The sequence below is a fragment of the Phaethon aethereus genome (assembly GCF_964289735.1).
Source record: "Phaethon aethereus genome assembly, chromosome: 17".
Classification (NCBI taxonomy): Eukaryota; Metazoa; Chordata; class Aves; order Phaethontiformes; family Phaethontidae; genus Phaethon; species Phaethon aethereus.
This window is the reverse complement of record NC_138593.1, coordinates 2,083,330-2,109,333: the sequence shown is the minus strand read 5'-3', so window position 1 is coordinate 2,109,333 and position 26,004 is coordinate 2,083,330. Positions and strand designations below refer to the sequence as shown.

The 26,004-nt window shown below is 43.8% G+C and overlaps 2 protein-coding genes across 2 annotated transcripts in view; one reads left to right on the top strand and one right to left on the bottom strand.

The window, feature by feature from the left end:
- NAA25 (N-alpha-acetyltransferase 25, NatB auxiliary subunit) overlaps positions 1–14,149 on the bottom strand; it is a gene marked incomplete at its 3' end in the record, with an annotated part of 29,157 nt that extends 15,008 nt beyond the window's left edge. The window contains exons 1-11 of the mRNA XM_082007856.1: positions 13,964–14,149; positions 10,450–10,535; positions 9,348–9,486; positions 7,554–7,672; positions 5,556–5,630; positions 4,588–4,695; positions 4,055–4,133; positions 3,411–3,522; positions 2,450–2,539; positions 2,116–2,285; positions 1,228–1,340 (exon numbers count right to left, since the gene is read on the bottom strand). Of these exons, the coding sequence (XP_081863982.1) occupies positions 1,228–1,340; positions 2,116–2,285; positions 2,450–2,539; positions 3,411–3,522; positions 4,055–4,133; positions 4,588–4,695; positions 5,556–5,630; positions 7,554–7,672; positions 9,348–9,486; positions 10,450–10,535; positions 13,964–14,021 (1,149 nt within the window). The 5' untranslated portion in view covers positions 14,022–14,149. The remainder of the gene's footprint in view (positions 1–1,227; positions 1,341–2,115; positions 2,286–2,449; positions 2,540–3,410; positions 3,523–4,054; positions 4,134–4,587; positions 4,696–5,555; positions 5,631–7,553; positions 7,673–9,347; positions 9,487–10,449; positions 10,536–13,963) is intronic.
- A 140-nt stretch (positions 14,150–14,289) lies between these two features.
- On the top strand, positions 14,290–23,792 carry TRAFD1 (TRAF-type zinc finger domain containing 1; the record flags this gene model as incomplete). The annotated part of the gene is made up of 11 exons (XM_082007857.1): positions 14,290–14,431; positions 15,820–15,955; positions 16,029–16,082; positions 17,269–17,542; positions 19,059–19,328; positions 20,063–20,136; positions 20,333–20,530; positions 21,899–22,025; positions 22,329–22,632; positions 23,412–23,484; positions 23,748–23,792. The coding sequence occupies exons 1-11, from the start codon at positions 14,382–14,384 to the stop codon at positions 23,790–23,792; spliced, it is 1,605 nt and encodes a 534-aa protein (XP_081863983.1). The 5' UTR covers positions 14,290–14,381.
- Between the last annotated feature and the right edge of the window lie 2,212 nt (positions 23,793–26,004).

The following is a 26,004-nucleotide window of genomic DNA, read 5'->3' as shown; positions in this document are numbered from 1 at the left end:
GGACTTCAGGGTTACCTTGCAATGGTATCACCATTTCCAGAACTACAAGTTAAATATCCTTCTGACCACATCTCTTACCAGCGGGGTAAAAACACACCTTTTAACATAAAAAATCAGCAGCAAGCCATATATGCCAGGGCCACCATTCTCATTAGTAGTGAGGCTGTGCGAAGAGCTTGTCTTAGCAGTCGAAAAATATTTTAATAAACTAAGAAAACACCATCGCTATCTACACTTTGTTTACAAACATTTTATCAACAGCCTCTGGCTGATCCAGGATTCTCTGTCCAGCCCTCCCCAGCTCTGATTATTTTACACAATGGCTTAGAAAAACAATGGGGTGAGCGACAGGATTCCCAGCTGCTGAAGTCATTCGACGAGCTGCTCATGACGCTGCAAAAATAGTCTTTTCAGTTAAAGAGAGCTTGTTTCAGGAAGAGGTTCTGGAAAAGTTGCCATAGGTCCCTTGGTCACCCCTTGATCAGTATCAATGTGTCCCTTCTTCAGTACTGCAGCAGAGCCAAGCACAACATCTATGTGACACCCTGCCTGCATCGGAGGAGGGAGCAGATTTCTCCTATTAAGCATATAAATTTAACGGGAAAAACAAGTGATGAGTGCAAAGGGAAAGAGGAGGATGTCTTTGTAAAACAAAAGGTACAGTACACAGCAATGAGAATTGCAAATGAATGAACAGGGTGGTGTTTCTGTAGTGTTACATTACTCCATTTCGTAAGCTGTGATCTGTAAACAAAAGCAATGAGAGAATACTCATGTAAAAATAAGCTTAATGGGGTAGCTTATCAATTGAACTACAGTTTCTAGGAGGTTTTCGTTACAAGATACGAGCTTGTACCTTGTAATTTTCATCAGCTTTCATATGAGCTTTTCATTTCCAATTTGAGAATTCAACCAAGACCATCTCAAAGCACCATGGCACCTTGAAACGGTAATAAAAAAGCCAAATGAATACTGTATCTGGGTCTGAGACTCTGCAGGATCAAACTTAAGTTTTTAATCTCCAATAAAAATGGTCTGATTGAAATTGCTCACTGTATTCAGATGTTCATTATATTTTCTGCACTGCAGAGAGTTTTCTGAATTTCAAACAGAAGGTAAAAATTTGATGTTTCCAGTCTTTTAATATGACCCATGGGTATTTTAAGATAAAGCGACCAGAATGCAAACAAGGGCTGCAGTTCCTGCCACCACTTTATCCTTCCTTACCTTTGTGTATTGGCTGGATGGGAGGAGATCCACAAATACTTTGAGATCAGTAAAACAGCAGGGTTTGTCTCCAAATTTTCTGAAGTATTGGAACATTAGTTCTTCTGGATCACCTAGGAAAAAGGCCAGTTCATCTTTTTAATATGCTCCATCAGAAGTTGAATCTGTGAAATCACTATGAGAAATCTTCAGTAATGCCTTTTTTCTCCACTCCTTTGAGATTATACAGCAATTTAGAAAATGGATAGCTGCACTACTGCAGATTTTAACAGAGGCTCAATGTCTTTGGTAACCAAGGACACATGAAAAAAAAGCCCAACAGCTTCATTCAAGCTTCTTTGGCAGGTAAGAGCTCAGCATAACAGGCATGCATGCACAGCCTCTGCTTATCTAACAGTACCTTATTTTTGGACGGAAATACAAAATAGCACAGATTATGTTCTAATCATGTTATCTCCTTCACCAATTCCTTAAAAGCGATTTTTAAACGCACATTTTTAAAAAGCAAAACCTCGTACTACTGCCAAAAAACTTAAAATGAAAAAACACCCAGAGATGACAGTGCAAGAGCAGGACTTTCTACAAGAGCAGTGCATCAGGAATGCACTTTTCATTACGAAGTCAGTGACTGTATCCTCGTAGATCCCATATGTCTTTTTGACAGTTTCCCTGCTTGCTTTTACAAGCCCTGGAGTAGTCCGGAACTACCTGCTCTTCTTCAAGGCTCACCATCCAATGCTTTCAAAATTCTTTACATACACAACAGCACGAACATTTTCATAACAGACATTGTATTTAACTCAGTGATTTAGCAAAGAGCTTACTCCAAGTTTGTGTTTGTGTTCTCTCTCCAAAAGATCAATTCATCACGCAGTTCGTAGCTCTTACCTAGTTTATATTCATCATTACAACCTCTGTATCGCAAACGTCTAATCAGCTCCAGTTTAGCTAAATATGGTCCCCGAAGTGGCCGAGAGCTCTTAGATTCTTCTGTTATCCTCTCTTCTATAAATTTCACAGCTTGCTCTATAGAGTAGTGTACCTCTCCTTCCAAAGAGCTGTGCAATTAAAGAGACAAAAGGGTCTTTGGTTTTTCCCATTCCTAAAGCACTGATAACACATGCTCAACATACTCCCAGGATACTCTTAAGGAAATCTGGCATGACAGATTCTCTAACTCAAATCACCACGAAAAATATAAACAGCAAAACTGTTAACTTACTGCTCTTCTTGTGATGGAGGTGTCCAGGATTCATCAATGAGTTGAAACACTGAATCAAAGTAAGTTATATAAAACTGCCAATCATCTGAGCTGAAACAAAAAGAATCAGGCACATAACAAAGTTTAGGGAATTGCCAAAACAGTATCTCACTTCTAAAACTGCATTCCTTGCAAAAGCTGAATTTAAGGAGTAGCACATACTCATATTACAGGAAAAACAACTGTAATAAGAATCATTTCTCCCTGAGAAGGTCTCACATCTTAAGAATGTCATCATCCTGAATTTCTTGAAACATATCAAAGGAAGCAATTTCAATAAGGAATTGAGGCAAGCTACAAACTCTCCTCTTACCATTTACATTCCAATCAGAGCTCATTAATATCCCCACAAAATGCTAAGGCAGAAGTTTCTCCTCTGTATTTGTCTTAGATTTAAGATTAGGGCACAGCTAAATACAAAAAGTAAACAACAAATCTCTCCTGACACTTCCAAGAGACAGATTTGATCATACTAGTATGCTCTCTCCTGATGCATCTGTTCAAAGCATTGCATACATTTCCCAGTATGAAGTCTGGCCAAGTGAAAGAAATGAAGTTCCAGAAAATTAAATGTAAATGCAGTTCTCCTCCTCTCCCACCATGAAAGTTAGAGCTGGACAATCAGCACAGGCTTCAGAAACGAGGTAAACAAAATTTTACTGCATTAATGTGTCGCTAAAGTCGGCCCTCAAAAATAAGCAACTACAGTCCTGACACTGACTCTCCTCATGACCTTCACCATGTCCCCTTAACACTCCATTCTGCTACCCTTTTCCTCAGGCTTTGGAGTGCAAACATTTGGAAATGCTTTGAGATCCTCTGATGTTCTTAACCACCATTTACAAAACCACTAATCAAGGCAATTCGCAACCAGCCACGAAGTTTTCTTCATTTTTTTTTTTTAGCAGAAATATAATCTCACTTTTTCAGCAGCAGCCTTCTCGACAGCGCATTGCACTCTGGCCACCTACACAGCTTCTTGTACATTGCCATACACTTGTTCTCGCGGCTTTGGAGCTCACTTGTCAGCTTCTCTAAATTAAAAAGAGAAGGGCAAATTTATTTAATCAATTCATTTCCTTCTCTACTTTCTGCATAAAGCTTCTTATTATAGCCCACGATGCAAAACAGTAAGTGTAGAAGAATAAAAGAGAGGCCCCTCAAAGGATAGAAAGGACAGATTTCCTACGGAAACCTTCATATCCCAATTCCTTAAAACTGCAAGTGCATTTTAATCACCAGAAAGACTTCTCAAAAATCTAGGATATTAGAAACTTTTTTTAAAAATGGCAGCTACAAAACTAACATGCTATCAATTTACTACTGCTAATAAGCGTACTGCTGCGAAGTTCATCACCGAATAATACTTAAATACCATAAACAGGTGGGTAAAACCAGCTTGCACTGAGTACCTCCAGAGTTCGCATCAATGTTTGAAACTGGTGCCAAGAGTCAGGCTTCTTACAGACTTTTTTTTTTTTTTTTTGGAACCAGTGGACAAATCTGAAGCAAAGGAGAACTGCTGTGTTCTCCACACAACTATGATTAATTGACAGAATAAGTTACCTCCTAGTTTTCCTCTCACAACATCTAAGGCTTCCTTATACTTCTCCAAACGTTCCAGAATCATGTAGTACAGTTCGACCTTAAAAGAAAGGTTAGACTGCAATGAGATTTGCTAGTAAAACAATACACAGGTGTGCCAAGAAATAAAGTGGCTTGTGTTACTGTTTTTAGAAATAGGAGATAGCCAGGCCTGCAAAGCTATATTTAGCATCCCAGAGGGTGGAGTATTCAGGAATTTAGGTCTTTTTTCCATTCTCAGTCCTGAAGCTTCTCTTGGGGCCTCCCAGGGAGCAAAATGAAGTACTTCATCAGTCAAATCAAATGCCAAAAAAACTTCCTTGGCCACACGATTCCAAATCCCTCTCAACCCTCCGTGCTCTTAGTTTTCCTTCTGTCCCACTACATCCACATTTACTTCCAGAACACTACTTATTACTATTTTGGAAAACTTGTTAAATAATCAACTTCCTTTAACAGCGCATTCCTTCGCGCAATAATGTTCTGATCAAGCTGAAAGTATCTGCATGCCTTACTTCAGCCTCAGCTTCAATCTTATCCTCTTTCACCATTTTTTCCACCATTCTCTCAGCTAGCGGCAAAAACATCGTCTTTGAGAGGTTTTCATCCTGCGCTGAAATAGACTAAGGAAGAGGAGAATTATTGTAACAGCCCGTCAACTACTTGTGCTGTCCCACCCACTGCTTTTTTCACATTAGAAGAGGAAAAACAACCCACCCAGGTGCTTCAATTCCACCCCCCAAAACCACACATTCAGAGCTGCCATCCGTCACATGCAGAGAGTGACTGCTCCGTTAAAAGGCAGCAGCAAAACCAGTGATGTACAGAAAATCTAACTCTTAATCACACTGTCCAGAGACTCGCACATCTAGGCACAAAATACCCATGGCAAATAACATGTAGCAAGAACACGTTTGTGTCTTCCATGGCACCGTATTTTAGAGAATGTGATTAATGCCCCCATGCTTATTGTTTGTTTTGGCCAACGCTCCATCAGGTTGTCTGATGAGCGCCTCAATCTGCTATCGCAACGAACAGCAGCACAGCCGACCTGCTTTCTGTTCCTGCAGACTTGCTGCAGTCTTAAAGACATGCAAAGTCCAGAGCGCTCATTTATTTCCTCCTAGAGCCTTCCTAACTTAAGTTACAGAGAGGAACAGTTCTAAGGAGCTGCAGATATCTGAGGTTTTGTTCATTAGCCCTCTAACTAAGAGGACAGTAGGGTACTAATTCAGGTGAGGGAACAGTTCAAGTTGTAGTAAGGCTGACCAGTTAAGTAGCATTATAAAAACACTACAGCATTCATTTTGGACCACATCAATCGTGCTACTTAAGGAGGGCTCAGCCCTTCTCCCAGCATCATACAGAAGCAGTTCAAACACACATTTACGTAAAATATTAGAGAATATTTTCACTCAGAACATTTCTATATTTACACTATACCTGCAGCAAAAGTCAAACTCATTTGCAACACTGTACACACCTGCATAATCAGGCTCATCACAGACCAAAAATAGTAAGGATTTTTGGGTACAATCTTATAAAGTGCCATTCCAGCCTGAAAAATATAAGACAAAGTTTCATCATTCCTAAAACATATCTGTTTATAAGCTCTCATGAGAGACACTGCAAGCTAAGCAGCAGACAACACAGAATTAGCAACTAGATGGGAAGACTTTTATCAACCCGTGAGCCCTTCTACCCTAACACACATCGCTGAAGAAGAAAACAGAGGGTGAAGATGTTTCAAAGATCAAGTACTTTGAGTAGGTCTGACAAGAAACAGCAATGAGCGTGCGCACATATGACTGCCTAAACAGATGACAGCTTTAATTAGAACTGGTAACTACATCAGGAAGCAGAAGACTTACTCTTTAGGAGCAAGGGGGACATTTCCAGTGCTGATTTGCAGTAGTATGCTCAGTCAGCGCTAAAAGGCACACCAAACCACATGCCTCCCTCATGTAAGCAACTGCCCTTCAACACTCATTTCATACATACACATACTCAGATACCTGAAATGTGAGGTCACCTATACATGCAAAGCAGTGGTTAAGCAACGGTTGAGCTGAAAGCTTGGCTGTATCAAAGCAGAGCCAAAGTATTATAGATTTTCTAGCCTAACACAAACAGTTATTCATGCATGTCTCTCACAGATTTCCAGTACCTGTATATAATGAAGGACAACACTTTTACCCATACAAAATCTGTAATTAATTTTAAGAAACTACATCTAATATAGTCTACCGCCACAGATGGACTCTTGTGCCAATTTCCTGACTGCAGTCTCAGTTTGCACTTTCCAGCACTTTCAGCTGAAATACCCCAAAACACAGGACGCTGAGGTTTAAATTCACTCTCCAATCAGTTAGCATCCACACACTCCTCACATCTCTAAGTCCTTGGGTCAAAAGCACAGGCCAATCTGGAACATCCTACTCTCTGACAATGGCTGGATAACTTAACTAGATACATGTTTGTGTGACATTTTAAACATGCAAAAGGTCACATAAACATTAAATACCGTGATCTGTCTAAGACTGGCATTCTTCCCACTCGTGGCTGTAGACAGGAGTACAATTAACATACAGTCATGTCTCAAGTTTGGATCATCATATGAAGCTTGTAACTTCGTGTACATCAAACAACTTAGCCCCTATCTACAGCTTGAATTCAAAGAGCATACAAATTTGGCTACAATGGAGAATAACACTTCTGCTCAATATATTCTTTTAGTTATTTAAACCAAACTTGAACAAAAATTCAAGTCACCTTAACACAGTGGGAACGAGAGGGAGCTTAGGACTCATTTAGTCGGCGCTCTGTACTTTTTTTATACAGAAGAGCAAGCGTGCATGCTTTGAAAAGAATCTTCCATTTATAGGCATTCTCCAGGCACCTAATTTGGAAGGGATGAAAACAAAACTAACCAGCATGACACTGTTCTGCCAACTGAGAAGTCAGATGTACTTAAAGGAAGTGCTTTTTAGTTTTTCTTCACTGAATTACAACCAATACAATGCCAGTTATTTGTCAGATTCCTGAGGTTAAGAGCATGGGCATGATTACTCTTCCCAAAGATAACAGCAAACTAAGGAGTAAATCAAGTTTGAAAACATGGAATAGAAGATCTTGCTCGATCTTTTTCTATCTATTCCAGAATTCCTTTATAATACACTGCCTCACATGTAACCACCATACTGTTCAAGACAGATTGATAAAAACCTCCCAAAATAACCAACATATTCGATCAGACCAGGTGTGCACATGTAACGAAAAGAAAGCATTTGTCTTCAGATAACCCACCCCCTAAATAATGGTCTTTTAAGCCTTTCTGTAAAATACTAACATAGAGTATAACCTTCTCAATTAACCCAGCTTAGCCTTCTGGAAGATTACTTAAAACATGAAAAAGGCATTAACGCAAGATATACAGAAAAAGCCACCTTAAAATGGTCAGAACACAAATCGTTGATTGTACCTGTTGCATCTTCTTGTATTCTCCAACCCTGGCATAGGCCATGAAGAGATGAGAGTGATACTCTTCACTGTTGGGAACCTTCTTTACAGCTGCCTCATAAAGTTTAGTTACCAGTTCCGCTAAACCAAAACCAGATGCTTGAGTTAAGACAAATTTGGGAAGAATTTTAAAGCACAGCTACCTAAAGATAGCATCAGTGATACTCTGAACAGCAATCACTTACACTTGTCAACCAGAGAAATGGTACTCTCTCTCCCAAGACCCCAAGCACTACAAACATTAGGCAAAGGAGGAAAGTGGTAAAAAAACCCAACCAACCAAACCTCAAATAGAGTTAACAGCAGCAACTGAACTGCTCAGAAGCACTTAAGTCTTTTTTCTTAAGAAAGTTTATCTATTTTGGAGCATTAAACTGAATGAAGATTTCTACTCCTGGCAGATGACTGCTTCACGTGAATCATGTATGAAAACACATGAGCATTTTCAGAGCCTAATATCAAATTAGTTACTCTTATCGCAGGTTTACTTATGTTAGTCATATCCTGTTATTTCCCAATTGCCTATTTTAGTACTCTTAACAAGTAAAATACTTCACACTATACTTTTTAATAATAGGTCTATCATGACTAAATACTTATAACACACAAAACTTTCTCACATTTCCATCCTTCCAGATTTTTTTTTCCCTTACACATACAATCACACCTCAGCATAGTATTAGAAAACAAAGCATAATTTGTCTTTCACATAGCTTACATATCCTTGACACGCATAAATAAAACACTTCATTACAATTTTCTTGCAGGACCAAAAGTGGTAGTGCCTAACACCCACCGTCTCCTTTCTGAGTTATAAACCTAAAAGTTAGAAACCAGAACTTAATGCTTATGCAAGTCATTTAGAATCACAGAAAGGCTTCTGACATTTTCAGGGGTTTGCTTATGTTGAAGTCAGAGAGACACAGAAAAATTCCGTATTACTCAAGAAATGACACTTTAACTCCACATATACACACACATATGGAAAGAAACAAACCAGGAGAGCCTAAGCAATTGCTGTACTGCAGAATGATACCAAATATCCATTTCTACAGAAGTTGTTTCACCCCATTATCATTGCTCCAGCAATTCAACAGTAACCTTGAGAACCATCAAGAACCACAAGAAGCTGCCAGAAACAACAACTGTTTAGAGCTGTAGAAAAGCAGTATATAAGGGCTGGCTTCTTTCAGAAAAGCACATGCAATTTTACTCTGTCACTCAAACATTCACCATTTTGTATTTTTAAAACACCGTATTGCTACAAGGAACCATACTGAAAAAAGCTAATGCAGTCAAACTGAGAGGCCAGGATTTCCCTTCTGTTTGTCACACAGCTTCCTGAGGCCTGAACCCCTTGACTGTGGTCTCACAGCACTAAGCACGCTCCAAACCGCAGACCATGTGATTTGTCACCTCTACCACATCCACTGAGAAATTCCAGTAGCTTTCATTACAAAAAAAAGTGAACTCATAGGCTGATTGTGATGGATGATTATTAGCATGCCATTCATTTAGGAACGGTGTACACAATACTGTTAATGACAGAAGCCTAAACAAGGTTCTTTGCTTTATGGTGATCACCAGAGCCTTAGAGGCATTTAAAACAGGCATCATTCAAATTCTCCGAGTCTCTTAACACACCTATACATGAACCCCGGACTTTGCACATTTCCCATGAAACTGTGGGTCACATACACTTCCAGAAGAGTGTAAATCATTATGATTTTTAAGAGAGGCAAAGGAAAAAGCTTACGTCTATGCATTTCCCGGTAAAGAATAGTTAGTGCTTGCAAGGAATTATCATCTGTGGGTTCAAGTGCTGCTACTTCTTGTGCCAGAGCATACGCTTCATCTTGCTTGCCAGTTCTCTGCAAGCCAATTGCCTTTAGAACCTATTGACACAACACAGAGGCAGCTGTTAGAAACACAGTTGGCAGTTACCAGTGAAAATCCTCTCATTCCTGGTGAGGAGCGGCTTTGCCCAACCACCTCATTACTTCTACAGAACTTCAGGTTTTATTAAGCTTCTAATCCATATGGCTGTAGAGGAAAACTTCCAAATGCAAGCTGCATCAAATAGTGTGGCTTTGCAGTTTTTAACAAACATGCAGGCTGCTCCAAGGCATCAGCTGCCACTCCATTTTCCCTACCTGCAGGCTGAACACTGACCAGTCCGGCCAATTTTTTTTTTCTTTTTTTCTTTTTTTTCTTTCTCTCAATAACTGGCCAGAAGTGACATAAAAGAGACTCAGGTCAGTGACACTCGCTTCAGCTTGGGAAGCTTTCAAAATCTAGAAGTGGTATGAACTCTAGAGGAAAACCCACAGGGAAAAGAGAAAAGTAGAAAGATAGTCATATGTTCAGAAAACCAGGGAACAGAACTCCTTTCCCTTCAACAGCGGCAAAGCAAGGAGGGCAGCAAACAAGAAGCAGAAAAGCAAATGCCTCCAAAATCACCTTGTTATGTTTTACTAAGGAGTACACCACCCAAGGAAACGTTTTGGTCCAAACTACCACAGGTAGGTCCCCCAACCTAAGGTCTAAGGGAGGCATTTTTAAGGCACAGGCCATGTGCCAAGGTTGCTTGCAGTGGCTCTGACAGGGAGCCAGACAATTAGCTTAAGGTGTAACCAATTACAACTCTAGTCATTAGAGGCACCCCACCAAGAGGATCTGTACAAGTTCTCAAGCAAACATGATATTGTGTGAATTCGAACAGTTCGAGATGTTCCAGAGGGTCCAGAAAACACTGAGGTCTCTGGAAGATCACTGACACTGATCAGAAGGCACAGCGGAACACTACGAGTCCGAGCTACGCTGATCAAATGAGGTTGGTGCACCGCAATCACACTTACCTTTGCACAGTGAAGATCCTTGTGTTTTTTGAGCAGTTTGTCTGCTTGCTGGATTGCCATTTTATTATTGCCATTATCGAGATAATCTGCATAAGAAGAAGATATAGTATTATAACTGAACAAAAGACCGTTCTGGAAAGCTACCTCTAATTTTACAGTGGAGCATGTGCTGTTAGGCCAGTAGCGCAAAACACATTTTCCTTGTACAATCACTACTAAGCCAAACGTTCAGGAAACATGTCATTTTGTAGAGGAAGTATTCATCTTGCTGTATTAGTTTTAGTCATTCAAACAAACAAGCTTTTGTAATTACTCCACATAGATCATTACAGCAACAAAAGAGATGTATAATAGAGCAGGTTCTGCAGCAACAGCTCTTTGCTAGCAATGGAGCTTACATTCTTTGCTTCAGTAAAAGTAGAAATTAATTTGGTGTGCCTTTGGGAAACTTTCAATGACTTTTAACAGGCAGTAGGTTAGAAATGAAGCACTCACAATCTATCAAAGCATTAAGTGAGAAGACCTACTTGTCCACAAAATCCATACTGCAGGCAGAGCAAATCTGTCCCCTAATGGAGTATCACTATGCTTTCACCAGACTGGTTTTAAAGAGAAAAAATTCCTATCTCCTAGTGGGATATCCCACTACCTAGTAAAACTTCAGCTGTAGAAAACCCCTGCCTCGAGACCGTTGTCTGCTTTTTTCAGCTCACTATCATAATTTTCAACTTCATCTACAGCACACCGTCATGTTATTAGAGAATTACAAACAAGCAATTGTAGATTAGAACATGACCCCTACATGCTTCCCCTCCCTCAAAAATGAATACTTACTAACCAAAACCTAGCAGAAAAGCTTAGCTGCACCTGACGTGGCAACAGGGAAGGGTCTGCTCATGCTGTCCTGGCCTCCCCCCTACCAAACTGCGAACAGAGCTAAGCCAGTTAATTGAAATTACATTACACATCTTTTTTTTTGTCAAGACTGTAGTTCTCATTACGAGAGAGAACTCTGAGTAGAGAGGTGACCTTTAGTAATTCCTTCGTATATTGTACCAAGTGCGCATCTATACTAATGAGATTTATATTCGGCAGCTTTAACATTTGCTTCCATGGCCAAGTGCATGCTGCAGATTTAAAGTAAAATTAATTAGACTCCTGAGACCATACAGGCAAAACCTCAAACGAGGCACCCTGCCCACACTAACCAAAACAAAATGTTTCTGCATAAAATATAGCTTGAAACTGTAATACATTGTCTTTACATGGGTTAGATGGCTATTTTAACTTAGGAAAACCTGTGCATCACCTTTAACATTACAAGTTAAAGGGGGATTTCTCAGTGAAAAGGTTTCAAAATTGTGGAACAGAACATCCTGGTGATATCTTCATAGACCAGCAGAGATTTCTTGATTTACGGATCTGTGTTGCACGGTTCACTTACACACAAATTATCTGCCTTGCTGCACTGCCTGTCTTGGATTGTTTAACAACTGTGCCGATAAGATCTCCGCTATAAGTCTCCTAAAGTAAATCAAATAAACCACAAACCTCTATAAAGTGTAGCAGAATAAAAAGATTGTATTTTGCTAACAACAAGTAAGTTTGTTGGAAGCCAAAGTAGCTGGCAACTTCCAAAGGAATTCAAGCTAAAGGAAAAAAAAAAACTTAAGTCTATGTTAGGTGTGAGTCTGTAGATGGAGATGTTCAATGGCTGGAAACGCAACATGTGAACCGTCAGGTGAAGGGAATAAAAATCAAGATGAAAGATAAACATAGCTGTCAAGGAACGATGAGTAACCAAGGCACACCGTGCAAGCTGAAAAGCACTTTCTTAAGCCAAGACTCAGACCTTCGACCTCACGCTGCACGTCTCCAGTTTATGACTTCTGTGAAGTTGTGTATTTACCTCTCTAAGTACATACGCTTTGTTTCGGGTTCTGCAGCACAGAAGTCTGAATTAAAATCTTACACTGCAGATAATCCTTTCTAGAACTAGCAGAAAGCTATTTTAAAGCTCTCTCTCCAATAGCTATACTCTCTGAAATGAATACAGTGAACTACATCTCAACATCTTCTGCTTTCACGTCGGTTGAATTTACCAAGCTTTTTCTTTTCAGAACATTTAAGATGTTACACAGGTTATAACAGAAAAAACTGCACATTAATGAAGATGGCAATCACAGCATATACAAAAAACTAAGGAAAAACATTAAAATTATTACATACGTACAAACTGCACAGCTGCACTCATAATTATGCAATGAACTCTAGGAGAGCTGTGTGTTTACACTTTTAATCGAACAAAACTACCTTCTTCCATTTCCCCAGCACCCATCATGGATGCAAGCCTTGTACCGCACTGTCTGCACTGCCCGAGCGGCAAAGGACATTCATTCCCAAAGCACATTCACCCCAAAATGAGGGCAGCTCTCCACACGTATGTGGGGAAGAGACTTTCTTCCTGGTGATGAAAGAGTTGAGAACCTTTTCTGAAGTCTCTATCCAATCTTCAGTTTTAGGCAAGAAACCATACCGTAGCCTGGGGAAGTGTTTTTCTTTTCTCTATATTTGCATAAACAGAGAAACAAGCTTGTCTACAATCTCTTAAGCAATCCCAACTGCATGTAATACCCTTGGAAATACCTGGGGACAGCTTAATACAAGAGGCTTCTTAACAAGACCGTCTCTTTCTACCTACTTCACTCGTGTCTCCCAATTAATTTTCGTAACATCGTAATGAGTCTGTGCCACAACACCGCAACGCCCAGCTTTAAGGTTTCCGTGACCGCTCTTGTTCCTTTTATGAATTAATCCGTTTCTAACCTCTCTGCAGCAGGAAGCAAACGCCGACCAAAGTTACCTCGACTGAGGGAAGGAGGCACAGAAACACCGCCGCGCGCTACAGAGGTGCCGCCCGCCAGCGGGATGAGCCCGCCGCCCCACGCCTTCTCCCGGACGCGGGTGGGGGGTTCTGCGCGGGGACACCCCCGCGCGGGCAGCGGGAGCTCAGGGGAAAGCGCCGCTGCCCGCGGAAGACGCGCGGCAGGGACGGACGCGGGTCCCGGCCAAACTCCCGCGTCCAGCGCCGGGGAGGGGCGGCGAGCCGGGGCCGGGCTCCGCCGCAGCTCCCCGCACACCCCCACCCCACACCGCGGGCTAACCGGGGCAACGGCGCCCGCGGGAGGCCGGACGGGGCGGCGGGAGGCCGAGAGCCTCTCCGCGGGGGGAAGGGGGCGGGCGGCCGGGGCCACGCTCCCGCTCGCCCCCGGAGCGGGCTGCCCCGCTGCCTGCCCGTCAAGCGGGGCGCGGGGGTGCCCCGCCACCGAGGTGGGGCGGGAGAGGCGGGCGGCCGGGCCCGCCGGAGGAGCCGGCCAGCGCTTGCCGGGCCGGGCCCGGCCGCCCGGCGGGCCCCTCCGCGCCGTCCCCAGGCACTGCCGGGCGGGCTGGGGCAACTCCGCGAGGCCGCGGCGGCGGGGTGGGCCGCAGGGCCGGGGTGCTGCGGGGTCCGTACCGTAGATGGGCCGCAAGCGCCGGTCGTTGGGGTCCTGCACATGGCCCCGCGCCGCCATGATGAGAGCGCAGAACCGCAGTGCGCAGCCGCCGGCCGGGCCGGCCCGGGGGCGGGGGTGAAGGGACCGGTAGGACGCGCGGGGCGGGGCCGGGCCCGGCGTCGGGCTCCTGGGGAGCCGCGGGAGCAGGGCCGGTCTGTCCCTCCTCGGGGCTGGGTCCGCTTCCGCGCCGTCGCCCCCGGCTCCCTGCGCCGATCAGGCCGCGGTGCCTCCCCGCTCCCGGCCGCCGGAGGCGCGGTGCCGCGGCCTAGGGGAGGCGGCCGCCGCCCCGCGCTGAGGGGACGGTGAGGCGCGGGTGCCGCCGGGCGCGGAGGGGCTGAGGGAAAGGAGGTGCCTCTACTTCAGCCGCCGGACACGAACATGGCTATAGCTGCAGTTACCGAGGCGGAAACCCGGCTGTGCGGCAACTGGTAAGAAACGAAACCGAATGCTTCGGGCAGGGCTGTCTCCGTGTTGCTGCCTGTCCTTTGGGCAGGCGAGCTCAGGGATTAAATGAGTATATATTCCCTTGAAATGCTGTGAAATACCAGAAGGTGCAGGTTAATAACGAACAAGCTGTCTTTTTAGAAATGTTTGGCTTTTACCTTATCAAGCCTTACTGTCTTAACAAAGTCGTTTTCCCAACCGTTACTCAAGTTTCTGACTTAACAGGCCGCTAGGTAGAAACCAAAGTATTCTGATAAAAAGGAAGGCTCGATTTTCAGCGAGGTAGAGATGAAGTACGTGATTCCACGTTTTTCTTCAGCAGCTCTGGGGCTCAGAATCAGCCATGTAAAAACAGAGTCAATAGGCACATACAGTTGTGGCAGTTGTTTAACAGTTCCCTTTCTTCAGAAGCTCCAGTGTTAGTAATCCATTTACTGATCATGATGTCATCTCAGAATTTGCATCTTGAATACAAGCAACTAAAGAAACGAGCATATATTTCTCAAAGAGACCTTGGAATCCCAGCAGTTCCTTGCAACATCAGTCTGGTTTGTTTGCAGGCAGTGAGTCCGGGCAGCTTAGACGCTGCTGTTGGACTCTGTTGCTTTGCCAGGCTGTTGGCCGCTCGGGATCTGGCAAGGGAGAACACCAAACAGCTGTAGTGTTTTTCCCTTGTGACATGGAAGGCAATAAGCAATAGGTTCTAAAGTTAATTTTGGTGTTTTGAAGGCTGATTTCTTGTGTGTGTGGGGAGAATGATGGATCCATCTAGAAATGATGCTGCCTGCTTCAGGAAGGAATAAGCGCTAAGCTCCTAGTGCCTCAGTTCTTTTTGCACCTTTTGTGTTTGTAAGCCTTGCGTCCTCCTCAAGAGAGGAAAATTAGTATCTTAGAAATGAGGTGAGTTGGGGAATTTTGGCTACAGAGTAATATGGTTATTGCTATCATTCCCTGAACGGATCTGGCCTAACAGGATCTGTTATTTATTTTTTCCAAGCACAGCACTGTTCGACTTCTCATAGCCAAATTATCTTCAGGAAGAAACTTTTATCTTCTCAGATTAGTTTGTTAACTTGAACCTGGTGATAACCTGTTTATGCTGCAAAATTTGTCTTTCACATAAGGAAATAAATCCACCTTGATTTTATCTTAATGCAGTGTGAAGACTGTGACCTTTGCATGCTATATACATTAATATCCCAACTATAAAGGAACATGGAGGCCTGGTTGGGCTTGCCTTTCTCTTCAGTTACTCAGTTCTCTGAACCATGAATTCATAGAAAGCTTTCCTGGGATTTTTTTTAAATGAAAAACTGCTTGAAGTTGTTGTCACTGTATTTTCTGAAAAGTAACCTCTGTGTCTTTCTCATAGCAAAAAGGATATTCCTGTTGCTAATTTCATCATGCATGAAATCCACTGTAGCAGGAATATTGAAGTATGTCGCTACTGCAGTGAATTAATCCCCAAGTCTGAAATGAAGAACCATATTGAATCTGAACACGTGCAGGTGAGAAACAGATTTCTCCTCTAAAATTGCTGACTTCTATGGCAATTAATCTAACGACGTCTGTTTATTGTAGGTTACCTGCAAGTGTAGGATGAAGATAGAAAAATGTCTCGTGAAGGATCATGAGGTTGGTGAACTTTAGACACTTGGAAGATACTCTACGGTATTTCCAAGCACTGATTCTAGACCCTTTCTGTCAGCCAAGACCTGGATTCCAGCCTGTGATAGATGCATCCTTTTTATTGAACCATGCTTTCTAAATTCAAACCCTCTGACAGAATGTGGTTAGAAACTGCCTTAAAGTGGTGGAACCTGCTCAGACTGTCTTATAAAAGGGGTATCTGTGATAGTTGGTGGTTTTGTCCTTACTAGTGATGAAGGTGAAAAATGGTACGCTATTTCAAAAGTACAGAATATGATTAATTTGGGTTTTTTTCATTCCTGTAACATTACACGTTTCTGAGTGTGCTGTAGTCATTATGTGAGTTTTAATAACTCATTGTGTCCAAACAGACTTTTAAAATAGCTTGTAAAATAAACTAAAATGGGACACAGTGGGATTTTCTGAGTTTCTGAATCCGGCTGGCTGCTGTCGCAGGTAATCTTGTTATAAATGTCAGTACCTTCCTTTCTTATGGACTCATTTAAAGACAGCTCTGGAAGTGCCACGCAAGTCTGCTTATCGGTGAGGAAAAGAGGATTTTCTTTGAAGATATGTCCAGTTCAAAACCCTGGAAGTAGTTTATCCTGCATGTTTGTGTGTAGCGCTTTTAGTTTCGTTTATAAAGCAAACGATGCTGTATTATTGCAGCATCTGCAAATGTAACATGTATTTCATCTACGTTTAACCCCTTTTGAAGGGCAGCTTACCTGTCATTCAGTGAAGGGTAAAGACCATATGCAAGCAATTCTTGCTGGGTAGTAAATGTGCTATAAATCTGTTCCGTAATGGAACACACACTAGCATGTTTTTTAGCAGTGCTTAATTAAATGTGATTAGTACTGGATGTCAAGATGGTATCTAAAAGCTAACTTCAAAAAGCTCTGCGTGAATGTGCTGTCCAAGCGTTACAGACTTAAAAAAAATGTTCTGAGTATTTGGAGTGCTTCAGCTGGCATGTTTATGACTACACAGCTTATACAATACGTTGTTCTTTTATTTCTCTGATGGTATCTTATTTCAGGCTGTTCTTTACTGTAGCTTTGGATCTGGCTAAAGAAACAATAGACCACTCTTAAGCAAACCGAGAACCTCCTTCCACCTTTGCCGCAGTCTTCTGTATGTGAAGAATAAACCCTCTTTCTTTTTTCAGGCATCGGCGTGCCCTCTGCGTCCTGCTGTCTGCCAGTACTGTGACATACAGCTCACTTTCAACAAGCTCCAGGATCATGAAATTTACTGCGGAGCTAGGACTGAGACGTGTGGTGGGTGCGGTCGTAACATCATGGTGAAAGATCTAAAAGAGCATCCTCGAGTCTGTGGGCAAGAGGGGAAAGAAGTAGGAGGAAGCAGAACATTGCCTTGCTTTGAGGATGAGGATGCAGATTTGCACGCCCTTCGAGAGATTAGAAACCGACTCAGATCAGGTAACTATGCTGGGTCTTTGTGGAGAATGCCTGGGGTGCTAGAAAAGCAGATTTACAGCAGCTGCTTAGGAGACAAAACACTTAAGGACATTAGCAGAAGAAATGTTTCAGCAGTCCAAAGAAATCAAAAGCAAGGTAAGGTGTAGAGAAGAGTAATAACTGGCTTCTAATTTGACATTTGGCAGCTGATCCAAGTATAAGGTTTTGTAATTGCTTTCTGTGAAAATACCAAATAACAAAAGCTCCAGAAGCAATGAGAGTGGGACTGTTTTGCTGTGGAATAGATCTGTAAAGGTATATGCCAGCTAAACAGACGACTGCTGAGGTACCCGGTATGAAGGCCCAGTCCACTGCCTGTTCTTTTGTCTCAAAGTATCTAGCTTAAAAATGAATTTGGAGTTGTTTGTTCACCGGTTTTGTTTAGCAGCTGCACTCCTCTTTACTTCAATTAAGTAGAAGGGTAAATAAGTTCTGGATGTGGGTTCACATACATAGTGCTGTGCATTTCTGCAGTAACATCCAGTTTGGGCATAGCTGAGACTATTACCAATGCCTCTGCTCTTTCTTAAGCCTCTAATCTCTTACCTCCACGTGCAGAGGGTCATGTCACACTTAAGACATAGCCTTTCCATGAGCTCTCGGCTGAATCTATGCTCTACTTCAGGCTGTGGGCCACTAGGAGGATTTAAGACTGCAGAATACTAAATTACAGTCTTTGCTGTAGAAATAAAGCCCGGCTTGTAGAAATAAATTCTGGTCTTATTTAATAAAACTGAATAATCTGGGGAGCTGTAACTTGTAGGCCACTGACACTAAATTCCAAAGAGTGTTCACAAGAAGTATTTTTATGCACATGTAAACTTTTTTAAAAATCCTCATGTAGTCACTACAAATGAAATGCCAGAGAGATTAGAAATAGGCCAGCACAGGGGAGGAGGACTTAGCCTATCTTTAGGCATCATCAGTTGAGTCTTGGGCCCTGGTCTGGAACCCTGGTTTTCTTTTTCAGGGTACCTTTCCTACCAGAAAAGATTTCATGGGGGTTTTTTTTTGTTGTACGTGTACAATTCCCACTGTCGTCAAATATTATATTATTAAAAGGAATTTGTTTTCCTATTGACGTACTGAAGAAACAAAGCTGAAGTGTTTCAGCCTTGTAAAAGGGACGAGACTACAGTATATTAATTGGACCTTGTTCACAGTGCAGGTTACAGAAGGTTCCCAGTGCCTTCGTAAAGCTCCCAAGAAGCTCAAGTTCAAGCTTCTGGAGTAAGAAGAATGACTTTCTTCTTTTTCTCCTTTTTTGCTTGTTACAAACAAAAAATAGGGTGACTGTTTTCCTTCTTCCTCCTGAATTTGATAGAGGTGTCATTCCAGGCTTTGAAACGCTGACCTCCATGAGCGTCCACTTGTTCACGTGTGAAACCCTCATGGTTGAGCTAGTCCAATGCACAGAAGTGAACTGCTTGTTGCAGATTTAATGTTCTCTCAAATTTATGATATTTATCTTTTGAAGATGATGAACTGGAGCAGTTGGAGAGAAATGAAAACACTCATTCTTCGCTTTATGAAGAGTGGAACGCCGATTTAGACTACGTGTTGGCTCTTAGCCTACAAAATGAGAATAATCCTCACCGTAATGCTGCAGCTGAAATTCCCAGTGACTTCTGGGAAAGCTACTACACCAAAGAGTCTGTGCCATCAGCCTGTCTGAATGAAGCAGACAAGTCAGATATCTTCTCCTGTGACTCTTTAGTGTCTTTTAGCACGTCAAACCACATAAAAAGTAAGTATAAACGCTGTTGTGGTGGGGTTTTTTGCCTTGAAGTTGGAGAGAATGGCGAAGGAAAGAGAGGATTCTTGGACTGGGAATGTCAGAAATTACCTAGATGTTTTAAAATGTTGAAATGAATCTCTTTGAGACTCCCTCTAAGTGATTTTTAGATAATTAATACATAGGAGATGACATTCTCTGTGAGTACCATTCTTCCTTCCTGTCTTAAATTTTATCGTCTGCTTCCTCAAAACTTAGCAATATTAGTGTTTAAAATAGTTTCTTTCAAAGAGGTATTACTAAAGCAAGAAAGCAAGGGAAGAAAGTAAAAGCTATAGTGAATCTCTGACCTTGGTATGTGGCGAGAGCTTTGTAACAATCGAGGAGGTGACAACTTTCTTCTTGAAGTAAACATGACAGGAAGGGTGGGCCTGGGGGAGACTTGAAGTGCCAGCTTATTTTGAAAGGAGAAATGGTACCGAAGGATTTACTGATGGCAGTAATAGGCTTTTTTACCAGACCACTAGATATATCTTTGACCCCAAAACACTGTTCTCACTCTGGGTGAGGTGAATTTGCTTATGTGAAATTGAGCAAGTGGGACTAGAGTAATTATTTCTTTAGCATTTTCTGTGGTCGCTGTCCTGCAGCACTGAACAGGAGTCTGTCGCTTGGGAGTTTTGAAGTTGATCCAACTGCATCAGACTCCTCTATGGTAGAGGGTATAACTGTTACTTACTTTGCAGATGATGAGATCATCATGTTGCCGTGTGAATTTTGTGAGGAGCTCTACCCTGCCGAAGATCTGATTCTTCACCAGGTTTAGTACTTTCTTGTATTGTATCTAGAGGTTTGCAGGAAATACTTTTTTTCTGTTACCATGACCGAACAAGGGTGCAGTCTTCACTCAGTGATACTGTGAGAACTCTAGCAATTTGGTCTTTGCAAAACATGTATTTTAAAGTCCATCTGTGCTCAACAGGAGAGCTAATTTTTCCATCTTGCTCACGTAACAGACAGGTTGTAACCCAGCAAGTGCCTTTGCCTCCTTCAGTAAAAGACGTTCTTCTCCAAATCGACAAGAATATGATGGTCTGCGTAATACTGGGCCCAAAAGCTGTAGGTCTATCTCTGTCCAGGCAGAAGGAAACATTACGATTCCATGTGAATTTTGTGGCATCCAACTAGAAGAGGAGACACTCTTTCACCATCAGGTACTAAACAGAACTTGATCCCTTGTATCACATCCAGCTGTTCGAGAACTATGCCAAGTCCTGCGGCCTCTTGTTGTGGCACATTTCAGGTATTGAAGTAACTGTCCCCTGTGTCGGATCTTCCTAAACAAAGCCCCTTGTGTCCCATCTAAAATGTTGTGGTATGCTGTGGTATTCCTCTTTCTGAAAAATAACAATTATTCTGAAAGCTCTTATAAAGAAAACTAAACAAAAGGCCCTGAAATTGCACAATATAAATGTTTGACTTGTATGTACAAGTTATGTTGAAACCAGGATGTGTGAGTCATAGCTGAAGTGGGAGAGGAGCACAAGCGTATGGTGTGCGTAGGTAAGAGAGGAAGTAGATGGCACAGACTACAAATCTAGGAGATGGAGGAGTTCTTAGAGGGTAGACGTAAAGAGAGAAAGCTGCTGGAGCGTGTCCAGAGAAGGGCAGCGAAGCTGGGGAGGGGTCTGGAGCACAAGTTTTATGAGGAGCGTCTGAGGGAAGTGGGGTTGTTCAGTCTGGAGAAGAGGAGGCTGAGGGGAGCCCTCATCGCTCCCTACAGCTACCTGAAAGGGGGCTGGGGTGAGGTGGGGGTCGGTCTCTTCTCCCAAGTGACCAGTGATAGAACGAGAGGAAATGGCCTCAAGTTGCGCGGGGGGGGGGGTTACACTGGATATTAGGAAAGATTTCTCCACTGAAAGGGTTGTCAAGCACTGGAACAGGCTGCCCAGGGACGTGGTGGAGTCACCAGCCCTGGAGGGATTTAAAGGATGTGTAGATGTGGTGCTGAGGGCCATGGTTTAGTGGTGGACTTGGCAGTGCTAGGTTAATGGTTGGACTTGATGATCTTAAAGCTCTTTTCCAATCTAAATGATTCTATGAAATCACTTTTAACTTGGTTTTTGTCCTTGGATTTGGTTTTTATGACAGCACTGATAGCAGGAACGTGATCAGAATTACACTGACTACTTCAGGGCTGCTTTCCCTATGCTGGGGGCTGGTTTTGTGGGGTCATTTTTAGGCATGAGAGGCGGAAGGCTGAGTGAGAGTGCGTCTGGTTGTCGGTTGGCTGGCAGTGAGGCCCCAAGTGCAGGGTGGTTCTGTTCAGCAGGACCGGCTCACACTGCCAGTTCCATGTTTGCGTAGGTTCTGTGATAGCTGGTGATTATTCCTGACCTCTGTGCAAGAGAAAATGTGGGTGTCGACAAGCACTACCTGCCTCTTCCTAAAAACAGTTCCCTGCTAACCTGAATCTTTCTGAGGGGTGATGCTCCGCAGTGTTTTTACAGGCATAAGTCTGAATGAGCTGTCATTTAAATGTAAATTGTGTAAATAAAACTCCAATCTGTGTTTTGCTTTAGCACCACTGTGATCTGCGCCCAGCCAGCACAGCAGCCAGCTTTCCACCTCAGCACCTGCTGTCTCCTCAGGACAACAGGGAGAGAAGCGAAGCACCAGAGCTGGCTCGGAGACGAGACGGGCATCAAGGTGTGGGCAAAACACGGACTTAAGCACACTCTTCCTTCACGTTTGTGGGAACACTGTGTGTGTTCCAAGCTGAAGAGAGGTTGTTCCCCTGTTCTGTCTCCAAAATTTAAAAATCCCCTACTATTGGTCTAGTTTTCTGCTGGAAAGATTAAATCACTGAAACTTGGTAGCCTCAAAGATGCTGGTTATAAAGCCGTATGCTGCTGGAATGGAAATTAGGTCTAGTTTTGCTATCTGAGCAGTCTCTAATGCCTCATGCCGCATTTACTGTTCCTATTAAGTGCTGTATTCCTGTTCTCTCAGATGTTTCTCCTTGGTGCACAGAGGGCTTTGGGCAGCAGAACCTCAGCGATCCTGCACGAGCAACCAAGTCGCTGAGTAATACGGCAAACGCCAGGAACGTGCCGTTGTCCTCTTCGGCGAGAGCTAGCGATGCTCCCGCCTCGAGAGGGAAGCCCAGGAAGGTGGCCGGCAACGAGGGAAGATCGAAGGACAGAGGCACAAGTGAATCTGCAGGTGGGACCACACCATGTGCGAGACCTACTTGGAACTTTCATTCAGAAGCCTTCACATCCAGCTTCTCGAGAACTTCTACAACCCAGCCAAGGTACGGCCTTCTCTTCCGTTTCCAGCGGCCACGCTGGGCCTGCCCTCAAGCAGAAAGGCTCAGGGGCAGCGTATGGGCAAGTTTTGCTCTGCTGAAGGTGGGGGCGCAGCCTGAGGCCTGGCGTGTTCTGATCTTCAGATGACAGCAGCCCAACAGCAGCGGTGGTGACAAATGCGTTCCAGTCCTCTGCCTCATTTCCTTACGGTGCAAATCGGGGTTCCCTCCTGTTTGCCTGTGGCTGAGAGGGTTTCACTCAGCTTGATTTGGCTGGTGCTTATCTGAGTTCCACACAACAAACTTAGGCTTTTGTGTCAAAATAGAACGGGCAAAGCGGTCAGTGGGAGACAACGTAGGATAATGTCTTGTTACCTACTTGTTCTAGCACTCTCATCTTGGCTTTTCTCTTTGCTCCTTCAAAACTCAAACGTGCATAAACCTAAAATGAAATCCAGAAATTTTAGTGTGACACCTTTATGGCCCATCACCTACTTGCTTTGCTGCCTAATTCAGCTTGCGTTAACGCTTGCCTGAATCACCTGCTGGGGTGGTGTTTTTCCTCCCCTGCAGCGCAGTGTGTATTCTTGAAAGGCCTGAAGGCAGCTGACTAGGCTGTGGTGCTGCTGCTGCAGACGTCACTGGTCAGGGTTCAGGGCAAGAGTGAAGGGCTGCTTCTGACCTTCCAAAGTCTCCCTGGCGTGAGGGAGCCGCCTTTACTCAGCAGTAGGAGCACCGTAAGCGGTAGGCTTGCTTCCTCTGAAGGTGTCCCTGTTCTCCCACAGCACCGGCAATGGAGGAGGAAGGAGCCTCGGGCTGTCGGATGTTCCCGTCGGCTTCAGGCGCAGGAACACAAAGGTGAGGCCACCAGCGCAAAGCAGGAGGGCGGCTTCGCTCTCTGGACTGGATGCCCCTGGTTCAGCGAGGCCAGCACCTGGCTGCCGCCCCTCGCGGCGCGGCCTCGGGAGCCACCCAGCCGCCCCTCCTTGGGCGATGCTTTTGCCAGGACAATGAGCTTATTGTACAGCCCGTCCAGCTTCAGTGAGGTTTTCAATTGCTTGTTATCAAGTACTCCTTGAAAACAACATTTTTACTTTTTTTTTTTCCTCCTTTCCCTTTAGGCAAAAGCCCAGAGCCCAGCATCTGGTTATTCAGAGGAGAAGTGATCCACTGCTTAGAAAAAACACAGTTAGCATTCGACACGCTATCGCTATGCCCTCTAATACCCATTTATCTGCACGCAAGTCAACTCCTGTATTGCCATGCCATTGAAGAATTTCTATGAATTTTTATAGGCAGTGATCTTTTTTTATATATATACATATATATCTGTATTTTTAATTTGTGAGAGTATACTACAGGTTTTTACTTCAGTGATCTACTGGCAACACCCTGAGACAGCAACCACACTTCTACCTTGGGAATCACCTGAGTTATGTTTCCGAACACGGTCTTTGTGACCTGGAATGAAGGGTTGCATCGAGGGCGTTGGCTCGGCACGTTCTCTGCAGCAGAGGGAGGGGGCCGGGGCCCCACGGTTTGGGGGGTCTGCGCCTCGAGCGGCACATCCCCTCGGGGGATTAACTTTGTCAGGGGATGAGCTCAGAGCCCACAGACATGTTGTGAAATGCTTTTTGATGCTGTCTTTGTCCACGCTTTATTAAATTCCTTGTCATAAAATTTATCTAATGGCATCCCAAAACATTGTGCAGTAGAAATCTATTCCATGAAGTGATGTGGGGTCACAAACGCCCTTAGAGGGTAAGTTCATCACCCCACACCTCGCGACGGCCAGCATGGAATCACGCAGCGCGGGCTTTGTTAATTTGCGTTCTGCCGTTGCTACCTGCATCAGGTCTTTGTTAATTTGCTTGACGAGAGCTTTGGCACAGCGTTAGGGAAGTGGTAATGCAAACGCTGGAGCAGGCAGGTCGGGATAATGACTGTGGGCATCAGCCTAATTAACAGGGTACAGCAGCTGGCATTAGCAGGGATAATTAGCCAGTCAGCCCTCCAGGGCAAGGCTGTACTGGAGGCCTTGTCTCTGCCCAAGCTGCAGCATGGAAGAAGAGCAACAGTGGCCGAAGTGATCTGGGTTCTAAAATGAAGACATTTTACGGACGCTCCACGCCTTCATTTATAAAAGAGAAGCAGAATAAAGGTATTTCAGGACAGGTGGTGGCCAACCTTGCACTGGCATTTCAGGAGAGAACTGCTCCGGCCCCCGGTCTGTGGAGGATGCCTTGCTGAGAAATCGTTCGTATGAAAAGTAATCACCTCCCGAGCTGGCGGCGCGGCTTGGTCTGCATTATTCCTCAGGCACGAGAATCCCGCGCCTTCTCTGCTAAGAGAAACGCCAGCAATCCTTGGGCTTGCTTCCCCTTTTGTACAAAATACCTTTCTGCTCCAAGTAAATTAGACTACTGGCCCACACATGCAGGATTTAAAAAGCAGATAACCTGCAGCTTCATTTCCAGCAGTTCCAATCCTCTGCATCCATACAGCTTCAGCACTGGAGGTTTTGTTCTTCCTTTAATTATTTCCAGCCCCAAATAAGGACACAATACATCTAAAGGGATGTTAAGAACCTCCTTTATGCGAGCGTACACTGTCTGGCCAAGAGCACTGAACAGGTTAATGCTGTGTACGGCGCTGAGGGACACACAAGCTAGAACTAATACCCAGCTCGAGAGATTTCTCATTTCGTAGAAGTTCACATTTTGAATTGATATGTATTAAAAAATAATCACAAACCAATCTTTGCTTTGACGAGTAAGCCTATTACAGACAATGTGGAGTTTAGTTAAAGCACAGGGATGTAACAATGATTAGAAAAGCTTTAATTAAAAGGCCGTTTGAGCTGCAGTCAAACCACCACGGCACTTCCTTCCTAGTAATGTAAAGAGAAAAAAAAGCCACCCCCCAACTCATTCTCTCATACTATGCCTCATAAAAGAACCGAAGTCAGTGAAGGTTATCTATTGGTGTGACATTTTTCCTGTAGAAGAAGCCTCATTTACACAGCCAGGTGTAAACAGCATCAACTAAAAGTTTGTTATTTGTGACGATAAATAATTAATTGTAATAAATACGTATCAAGTAACTTTACAGCACATTTTTCAGGGCGGAGGTGCGGATGTGCCCCCGCAGGCGTGCTCTCGGGAAGGAGAGGACAGGGAGTAGCAGCAGTTGCTTACCCACGGCCTTGGAACACGCCAGCATAGCGAGTTCCTGAACCCCCGCGAGCAGGAAGGGCTGGGAACAGGCGCCTCAGGCCCAACGCAAACCCACTCACGACCCCAAACACGTCACTGCCAGGAACTACAGTTCTGCCACGGAATTCAACTGCTGTTCCTCAGGGCACCTCTTCGGGAAGGC